General features: G+C 43.7%; 1 protein-coding gene across 1 annotated transcript in view; it reads left to right on the top strand.

The window, feature by feature from the left end:
• Window positions 1-10,476: 10,476 nt before the first annotated feature.
• Window positions 10,477-10,859, top strand: part of ABHD5 (abhydrolase domain containing 5) — a 30,439-nt gene continuing 30,056 nt past the window's right edge. The window contains exon 1 of the mRNA XM_011952608.1: window positions 10,477-10,646. Coding sequence (XP_011807998.1) covers window positions 10,600-10,646 — 47 coding nt within the window. The 5' untranslated portion in view covers window positions 10,477-10,599. The remainder of the gene's footprint in view (window positions 10,647-10,859) is intronic.

The following is a 10,859-nucleotide window of genomic DNA, read 5'->3' on the forward strand; positions in this document are numbered from 1 at the left end:
TTAAATTTCCTGGGGCTGGTGAACATGACTGGAGATCGAATGGTAGTTCCTCTGGGCTCTTCCTTTCTTCTTTCTTCTCTACCCCTACCCCCAGTGAAACTGGAACTTGAAATTGCACAATCAGATAAAAACCTGTTCTATGGCTTCCTTCTCGGTTTAATAAGTCAGAAATGTCACATACTTCCAGAAGAGTATGTGAAGGACATCAGAATGGGAGCTGGTATAAGCTTGGGGTTTATTTCAAGGGTCATGACTAATTTTTGATCACATGTTAATGGGAAGATTTAGCCCTGCTGTACTTCATGTGTGGGATATTTACCCATGCATTTTTAGTCATGGAATTTCCCTCTGTCACCTAGGCTGGAGAGCAGTGGCATAATCATAGCTCGCTGTAATGTTGAACTTCTGGGCTCAAGTGATCTTCTCTCCTTATCCTCTAGAGTAGCTGGGACTATAGGCACGTATTACCATACACAGCTAATTGTTTACTGATTTTTATTTTTTTGTAGAGATGAGGTCTCACTATTTTGTACAGGCTGGTCTGAAACTCCTAGCCTCAAGTATTCTTCTTGCCTCCGTCTCCCAAGTAACTGAGATTACAGGCACACTTCACCATGCCTGGCCACAGGAGTGTAGACTTTTTGATCAAAGTTTTCCTGAGGTGACTGCCTCCTATAATCACAGTATAAAAACCAACAAGTTATGACCTCACCATTCTCAACACTTAAGACATATTTCATGCTTAGCATTAAACAGAAATGAAAACAAATGTCACAGTTTGGGTTCTCTAAGAAGCAGTCTCTGAGACAGAGTTTAATGTTCAGGAGTGCTCTTGCAATCAACACCTGTGGGAAGGAAGGGAGAAAGAGGGATTGGACAGAGGGGAAGTTGAACTGTGATGTAGGTTTGACAGACTCTGGCACAGGGAGTTCTGGAGCAGAAATGGCTCAAAAGGATCATCCCAGTTTGAGTCAGAGTGGCTGGTCTTTTATGTCCCTGCCTCTATCCATCCATCCATCATTAGATGTGAGCCTTTCCTAGAAGGGTATGTCCTTGGTGAGATGGCTTTCTATAATGATGTGTTCCCGGAAGGGACTAAAAGCTGAAAGCTGTTCCACTGTTCCATCAAAACACCCACTACAGTTGGGGCAATAAATCCTTCCTTGAAGGGGAATTTGAGCACCACATCTCTGTGTCAACAGCAATAAGTCTCCTTAACCTGAAAAATATTGATCATCTTTTACACATCTCACATACTAAATAAGAGCATAAGAGTCTACCTACTAATACATTCAAAAGGATTTAAGAACTATTGTTTTTCCAATATGTGGTGTTGGAACAATTGGATATCCATAAGCAAAAACAAAAACAAAACCTCGACCTAAACATTTCACTTTCATAAAAATTAACTCAAAATGAATCATGGATTTAAACATCATGTGTAAAATCATAAAACTTTTAGGAAAAAACATAGGAGACACATAGGATCCTCAAGACCTCAAGCTAGGCAAAGAGTTCTCAGACTTGATAGCAAAAGCATAATCCATTTTTAGAAATCAATAAATGGGATTTTATCAATTCAAAAACTTTTACTGTGCAAAAGTATGCGCCATATGAAGAGGATTAAAAAATAAGCTACAGATGGCAGGAAGTATTCGCAAACTACATACCTGACAAAGGACTGGTATCTACAGAATATAAAGAATTCTCAAAACTCAACAGTTAGAAAATGAGCAAAATATATGAATGGATACCTCATTTTGAAAATGATATACAGAGGGCAAATAATCGCATGAAAAGATGCTCAACATCACCAGCCATCAGGGAAATGCAAATTAAAGTCACAGTGGGACATCACTACACACCCATCAGAATGGCTAAAATAAAAAACAGAGACAACACCAAAGGCTGGCAAGGAAGTAGAGAAACTAGGATGATCACAGCTTGCTCGTAGGAATATACGGTACAGATACTCTGGAAAGTAGTTTGGCGATTTTTAAAAAACAAAACATGCAACTATCATATGACCCAGCAATTGTACTCTTTGACATTTATCCCAGAGAAATTAAAACTTGGAATCACACAAAAACCTGTACATGAATGTTTTTGGCAGCTTTATTTGTAATAGCTGAAAACTGGAAACAACTCAGATGTCCTGCATCAGATAATTGATTAAACAAACCATGAGTATATTAAACCTTGTAATACTACTCTGCAAGAAAAAGGAATGAAGTAGGCATATGTGCAACAATTTTAATCTCCAAATAATTATGCTGAGAGAAAAGTCAATCCCAAGAGGTTAAATATGGGCCAAGTATGGTGGCTCAGGCCTGTAATTCCAACACTTTGGGAGGCGAGGTGAGAGGATCACTTGAGCCCGGGAGTTTGAGACCAGCCTGGGCAACAAAGTGAGACCCTGTATGTACAAAAATAAATAAATAAATAAATAAAAAAAATAGCTAGGCATGGTGGTAAGCATGTGGTCCCAGGTACATGGAGGTTAAGCCAGGAGGATTGTTTAGCATAGGTGATCAAGGCTGTACTGAACCAGGTTTGCACCTGCACTCCAACCTGGGAGACAGAGTGAGACCCTGACTCAAAAAAAAAATTTTTTTTTAAAGTCATATTCTATTCTATAATGATTCCATTTAGATAACTTTCTTGGAATGACAAAATTATAGGCATAGATTAGTTGTTGGGTTGTACGTGCAGGAGGGAAGTGGGTGTGGCTGTAAAAGGGCAACAAGAGGGATCCTGTGGTGATGGAAATGTTCCACTTATGTATTGTTTCAGTGTCAATGTCCTGGTTGTGACATTGTAATATTTTGCAAAATGTTACCACAAGGGGAAGTTGGTAAAGGGTACATGGGAGCTCTCTGTATTATTCTTACAACTGCATGTGAATCTACAGTTATCTCAATATAAATAGTTAAAAAAAAGACTTTGTGAAAAAAATCTTGAATTAAATTAACCACCTAATTTAGTAGATGAAATAGTGGCATTACACATTGGTGGGATAAGGAGTTACCAATGCATGGTGTGTAGGTGATTTGATGATCTATTGCTACCTAACAAACTACCTCAAAATATAATGGCTTAAAACCATCACCATTTTATTTTCTCACAATTCTGTGGGTCAGGAATTCAAGTTAATCTGGACAGACATTAATCCAGACAATACTGGTTGGGGCCATTCACTCAGCTGCATTCAGGTGGTGGGCAGGCTGGGAATTCAAAGCCTTCACTCACAAGTCTGGTGCCTCGGTGCTCTGCACATGGCTTCTCTCTCCACATGGCTAGCAAGGCTTGCTTACAGCATGGTGGTCTCAGGGTAGTCAGACTTTTGCCATAGTATTTGACTTAGGAGGGGTAATAGATTAATTGGTGAACTCTGGAGCAACAGATTCTTAAGTTTCAGCATTGGAAATTATATAGCATCACTTCTGCCACATGCTTTTGGTCAAAACAAGTCACAAAGTTCAGACTCAAGGGAAGGAAAAACAAACTCTAATCAACATGAGGGGCCATGAGGGGCCAATCAATTAACTACAGATGTGCCTTGACCTACCATGGGGTTATTTCCTGATAAACCCACCGTAAGTTGAAAACACTGTTAAGTTCAAAGTGCATTTAATACACCTAACCTACTTAACATCATAGCTTAGCCTACCTTAAATGTCCTCAGAACTCTTACATTAGCCTACTGTTATGCAAAACCATCTAATACAAGGTCTATTTTATAATAAAGTCTTAAATATTTCATGCAATTTATGGAATAATGCAGTGAGTAAAAAACAGAATGGCTGTATGGGTACTCGAATGGTTTCTACTGAATGTGTATTGCTTTCACACCATTGTAAAGTCACAAAATTGTAAGTTTAGCCATCATAAGTTGGGGGCTGTATTTGTAAAATACTTTTCTTTGTGGGAAGTTTTTAAAAAATTACACATTCTGGCCGGGCGCGGCAGCTCATGCCTGTAATCCCAGCGCTTTGGGAGGCCGAGGCAGGCAGATCATGAGGTCAGATCTAAACCATCCTGGCTAACATGGTGAAACCCTGTGTCTATTAAAAAATACAAAACATTAGCTGGTTGTGGTGGCGGGCCCCTGTAGTCCCAGCTACTCGGGAGGCTGAGGCAGGAGAATGGTGTGAACCCAGGAGGCGGAGCTTGCAGTGAGCCGAGGTAGCGCCACTGCACTCCAGCCTGGGTGACAGAATGAGACTCTGTCTCAAAAAAAATAAATAAAATAAATAAATAAATAAATAATAAAAACAAATAAATAAATACACATTCAATTAAAAAAAGGGATATTGAGCTACTTGGATTTTCTATTTCATCTTATCAGTTTTAGTAAGTTATGCTTTCTAAAGATTTTGTTTATCTAAGTTGTCAAATTTATTGGCATAAAGGTATTTGTAGTATTGCCTTACTATCTTTTAAATATGTTGGTAAGATCTCTAGTGACATCTTCTTTTCCATTTCTGATACTGTTAATTTGTACTTTCTCTTTTTCTTCTTATCAGCTATCCAGGCATTTATCAATTTCATTAATCACAAGGAACCAACTTTTGGATATTTCATGGATTTTGCTTTTTCCACATATCAATACGCTCTGGAGTACTTCCATATTAGTGCATATAGATCTACCTCATTTATCTTAATTGCTGCCATAGTATTCCACATTATGGAGGTACCAGAATTTATTTAATCATAGGCATTCTTATTAATTTTTTTTTTTTTTTGCTATTAGACTACTGAAGCAAACATCCTTTTATGTGTCTCTATGTGCACATGAGAAAGGTCAGACCCCCAGAAGTTAAATTCCTGGGCCACAGAGTACATTGATTTTACATTTTAAAACAGATCTCCCAAACTGCTTTCCAAATGGCTGTGCCAATTTGCACTTCCACCAAATAGGTAGGGACATTCCCCACTGATCCATGGCCTTGCCAATATTTAGCAGCATCAGCCTTTTATATTGATGAGTGAATTGATCACTGATGAGTCTGAGCATCTTGCAGCTGTTTATGGCTTGAGGATTTTCTCCTCTGAGAAGGCTTTTTTCATCTAGTTTCTATTTTTTAAAATACATTGAAGATATTAAAGCCTTGGTTTCTTAACATGTTCAAATAGATCTCTAATCTGTTTCATATTTTGCAGTTTTATTGTGCCTTTTTTCACACAATGTCTTAGATTTTGATGTGGTTAAATTAATCACCCTTTTCCTTTATGGCCTGGCATTTGTGTCCGACTCAAGAAGGTCTTTTATTCTGGTTCTGAGAGTTCAATTAATGCTCATTAGTTAACCAGAATCTCTTGTCTCTGGAGGGCAGCTCTACCACTGAGTTCTAGGATCCAGCCCCCAGGGCACCATGCTCCTCTTCCTCATTCCTCCATTCAACTATGTGGAGCTCTCAATTCCTCATGCCTTACTCTAGACTTTAATATCTGTCAATCCTCCCCCGACCCTACCCCACCCCATACACACCTTAAAAACAACTTGGAACCACAGAATACTAGAAGGGACCTCGGGAATTGTCTAGACTCAAACTCTCTCTCTTTCTTTTTTTTTTTTTTTTTGGATACAGGGTCTTACTCTGTTACAGCCTGGGGTACAGTGACATGATCACAGCTCACTGCAGCCTTGCCCTCCTTGGGCTCAAAGGATCCTCCCACCTTAGCCTCCCGAGTAGCTGGGGCCAAAGGCACATGCCATTATACTCAGTTAATTTTTTTACTTTTAGTAGAGATAGGGTCTTGCCATGTTGCCCAGGCTGGTCTTAAACTCCTGGGCTCAAGCGATACATCCATCTTGGCCTCCTGAACTGCTAGGATGACAGGCATGAGTCACTGCACCTAGCCCAAACTCTCATTTTTATAGATGAGGATTAAGAGATGTAGACCTTGCTGTCCAGTATGGTAGCTACTAGCCACGTATGGCTTCTAAGTTTTAACTTAGTTAAAATTCAAAATTCAGTCACACTAGCCAAATTTCAGATGCTCACAATCACATGTAGCTAATGGCTACTGTATCGAGAGTGTGGGTCTAGAACATTTCCATCATTACAGAATGTTCTAGCGGACAGGGTTGCTCTAGAGCTCATTACTTAAAGGGTAGTCTGCTGATTGGCAGTAGGAACACAGGCGTAACTAGGAGCTAGTTAGAAATAGAGATCTCAGGCTCTACCACAGACCAACAGAGTCAGAATCTACAATTTAACACGATCCACAGGAAGTCTGCATGCAGATTAGAGTCCAAGAAGCCCTAAAGTCATGTGATTTTTTTTTTTTTTTTGAAAAGTCACTACAGCTGATTTCAGGCCCTTCCCTTGACCCAGCTACTACTTTCCCTTATCATCCTGTGTTATCATTCCTTCTTATCTCTCTGCCATATTTGCTTTCTCAATATGTTTTATTACAGCATTTCTTTATAAATATTTACAGGCTGGACATGGTGGCTTATGCCTGTAAAATCCCAGCACTCTGGGAGGCCAGGAGTTTGAGACTGGCCTGGGCAACACAGTGAGACCTGTCTCTACCAAAACCAAAAAATATTTACAAAGCAGCCAGGCCACTGAAGCCCTCATAAAACATCCTCTTCTGCATGCCCTCACCCTCATTCTGGTTTGTAAGTGCTTGCTTGGCAGGCTTGTGATAAAGGCCCAGGCCCCTGTGATGGCTGTGGTATTGCTCAGCACTTTCCCTGGGGAGCTGCTGTTGGAGGGCTGGAAATTAAAGCCAACCTTGAACCCAGTGGGGCACCAGTCATCAACCAAGAGTATGGCACACTTGGTCTTGGTGCGACAATGGCAGCATTCAGTCTTTAGGCTACAACCCTGGGGCAGAACATGCAGAGCAAACTCTGTACTTGCTTTGTTCAGTGTCATATCTGGCCATCTGACTGAAGAGTACAAAGCAGGTACTGACAATCTCCAAAAGTAAGCACTGCTCAACCAGGTAAGTGGTTAGTAGGTCACAAAAAGGAGTTAATTTGGAGGTAAGGGACCAAGCTGGCCTTAAAACTCTGAGGTCTGCTTTCAGGGCACCACCAAAGTTCAGGGAGCTAGTGATGGAGGAAGTCTGGCCTAAGCTGTGGTTCAAGTATGTGGGGCCCTTGGGGTATAAGTTGCAATGACATGTATTGGTCCATTGTCTCCCAAGAAGACATAGTCCAAGGGCTCCAGGGTAGCATAGTGGTCAGGATAGAGTTGCAGGGTTCCATCATTGCTGGCAACACCCAGGAGATAGGTGGATGGCCAATTCTAGCTTGGATTTCTTGCCATTGTCGAAGATGACTCTTCATCAGCAGCAAGGTGAAGCCTGGGCCAGAGCTACTCCAAGAGTTGAGGAAGATCATGAAGTCCTATAGTCCTATGCACTGCTTGTCAGTTTCTGCAGAAACTCTAGCATTGGATCAATGATCTCTTTCCCTCTTTTTTTCTTTCTTTTCTTTTTTCATGACTGTGCAGCAGGCTCCAGGTCCATAAAGACCAAAGTGTTGCAGGAGCTGCTGCAAAATCCTAGGGTTTTATTACTGGACTCAGTACCACTGGGCTTAGACTGTGTTCCAGGCAGTAGGGTCTTCAACAAACACTCTGAGAGGTGCGATTGTAGGGGATCAGTTTCTGCAGATATACTACAAATGTCTGACAACATTCTTGTGGAGGCTATAGTAACTCCATCTTGGATGCTAATCCACAATGTTGATTTCTGAGTAACCCTAGTTTTGGGAAGGCCTCCAAGTTTTCTACTTTATCTATTTTCCTTTTATAAGAGCATGTGACAGCTGTTCTTACATTGTTAAAAAGAAATATGGTTGGGTACGGTGGCTCACACCTGTAATCCCACCACTTTGGGAGGCAGAGGAGGGAGGATCATTTGAGGTCACGAGTTCAAGACCAGCCTGGCCAACATGGTAAAACCCTGTCTCTACTAAAAATACAAAAAATTAGCCCGGCGTGGCAGCAGGCGCCTGTAATCCCAGTGACTCAGGAGGCTGAGGCAGGAGAATTGCTTGAACCCAGGAGGTTGAGGTTGCAGTGAGCCAAGATCACACCACTGCACTCCAGCCTGGGCAACAGAACAAAACTCCGTCTTAGAAAAAAAAGCAAAAACACAAACAAAAAAACAAACAACAATAACAACAAAAAAAACAAGAAATATCTGGGACTGGGTAATTTATAAAGAAAAGAAGTTTAATTGGCTCATGGTTCTGCAGGCTGTACAGGTGCTGGTATCTGCTTGGCTTCTGGGAAGGCCACAGGGAACATTTACTCATGGCAGAGGGCAAAGCGGGAGCAGGTATCTTACATGGCTAGAGCAGGAGCAAGAGAGTGAGGAGTAGGGGCCATATACTTTTAAACGACCAGATCTCACAGGAACTTACTATTGCAAGGACAACATTAAGGGGATAATGCCAAACCGTTCATGAAAATTCACCCCCAGGATCTAATCACCACCCATCAAACCCCACCTCTAACTCCAGCCTGGACTGGAGTTGTGGAAGTCACAATTCAACATGAGATTTAGAGAGGACAACATCCAAATTATATCAGAGCACATACTTACCTACCTGCCCTTAGGTCAAAACAACCTTGGTCTGGGAGGGGTAACAGCACAGAGATTTACCTGTCTTGCTGCTGTCCAAGACCATGCTTCTGTCCATAAGTTCCCTAATAAATCACCTTTTACTGACAAGTTGGATTTGTCTGCTTCACTCTTTAGTTTCTCAGCTCCTTCTGCATTTGGAGGTCACTTTGCATATATGGCCCTTTCATAAAACAACCAGAAATTCCTGTAAAAATATTTTTTATATGTTCTGGTCTTCCCTAAAATATTTCATGAATTAGATCAAACACAATAAAAAATTTATTAGTTATTACTATGCCTAAGAGATTATAAGTGGCTTTCCCCCCTCTAAATTACAGAAGACACCATTCCTATCCTAGAGGACTTTCTCGTGTAGTTGGAAAGATATTCAATAATGTTTATTAAAAAGCTGTAACACTTTGGGAGGCCGAGATGGGCGGATCACGAGGTCAGGAGATCAAGACCATCCTGGCTAACACTGTGAAACCCCGTCTCTACTAAAAAATACAAAAAACTAGCCGGGCGAGGTGGCGGCGCCTGTAGTCCCAGCTACTGGGGAGGCTGAGGCAGGAGAATGGCGCAAACCCAGGAGGCGGAGCTTGCAGTGAGCTGAGAACCGGCCACTGCACTCCAGCCGGGGCGACAGAGCGAGACTCCGCCTCAAAAAAAAAAAAAAAAAAAGCTGTAACAATTACATAAGGCCGAGAATCTGAGAGCTAGATGGTCGATAAAGACACATTTACAGTGGGGCTCAGAGGAGACAAAAAGAGGGAGGAAAGTCAGGGAAGGAGAGCAATGAACTGAGTCTAAAATAAAGGTTAATGTATTAGCATAGGATCTATCAAAACAGGAGCCATATTTCAACCGATTGTTTTCAAGCACCTAGAACCAAGTGAGCCCATAGTAGATACACATGAAACACAAATGAATGAGCAATAGTGGGTGGTAGAATTACAAAAGCAGGTTGCACCTGATGGTTAAAAGGCTTGAAAACAGGTCAAGAAATACTGCTATTTAGGTTAGTCATTTCCCCTCAATAACTCTAAGTACCTAAACATCGACTTTTTTTTTTTCTTTTTTTTTTTTTCTTTTGAGACGGAGTTTCCTTCTTGTTGCCCAGGCTGGAGTGCAGTGGCGTGATCTCGGCTCACCGCAACCTCCGCCTCCTGGGTTCAAGTGATTCTCCTGCCTCAGGCTCCCGAGTAGCTGGGATTACAGGCATGTGCCACCACGCTCGGCTAATGTTGTATTTTTAGTAGAGACAGGGTTTCTCCATGTTTGTCAGGCTGGTCTCGAACTCCCGACCTCAGGTCATCCGCCCGCCTGGGCCGCCCAAAGTGCTGGAATTACAGGCGTGAGCCACCGCGCCCGACCAACACCTACTCTTTTCACCCTCCCAGGTATCTAGAGAGTTGGGTGGGAGGGAAATTGCTGGTTTGGGCCACTACAGTAACACCAATACCTAGAACAGTGCTCAACTGCCTGAAGGCTCCTGAGAGTCGCCCTCTCCCCCCGGCCCCTCAACCCGCAGGGAAGGGCTGGTGAGAGGCCCGGGAGGCCACACAGCACCTCGATTACGGCATTCCATTCGCCACTGCACCATCTATCGGACACTAGCTATGCTCTTCCAGGACCCGAAGCACCTCCGTCCCCAAGGTGCCACCTGACAGCCAACACTGACGGGATGATGCATGAATACAGTCATTATTCAAATTAGCCATCACCTAACTCAGTCGGGTGAGTCTCACCAGTTCTTCTGGGCTAACTGTACCGCCCCGCACTCACACCCGGGGGCGTCGGGCGGGAGAACGCGTGCGCACTGACTGGGGATGGCGGAGGCAAGGCCAGGCACGCGCAAACGCGGGTGCGCCGCCGGGCCGTGCTAGGGCGCGGAAGACGCATGCGCCGGCGGCCCGCGCGGCCTTAAGTGCAGCGCCGACCTAGGGCCGCCCAGTCGGCCTGTCAGCCGGCTCCGAGGTAAGTCCCGGCGCTTGCGCGGCGGCGGCTATGGCGGCGGAGGAGGAGGAAGTGGACTCCGCCGACACCGGAGAGAGGTAAGCGCAGCCGGCAGAGGGCAGGGGGCTTCTCTGTGTCTCCGGCGTGCACCCTCCGCGCGGGCTGGGTTAGGGCCCAGCGGGCAGCACCAAGGACTCGGCGCCCGCCGACTGGCCGCTTCCTCGACCCTCCCCAGCATGACTCCGCGCGGCGCCCCGAGGCGTCCCGGCGCCGCTCTGCTCGGGATAGGCTCCCCTCAGCGCTGGGGCCGC

This window comes from Colobus angolensis, unplaced genomic scaffold, assembly GCF_000951035.1.
Source record: "Colobus angolensis palliatus isolate OR3802 unplaced genomic scaffold, Cang.pa_1.0 Scaffold344, whole genome shotgun sequence".
NCBI lineage: Eukaryota > Metazoa > Chordata > Mammalia > Primates > Cercopithecidae > Colobus > Colobus angolensis.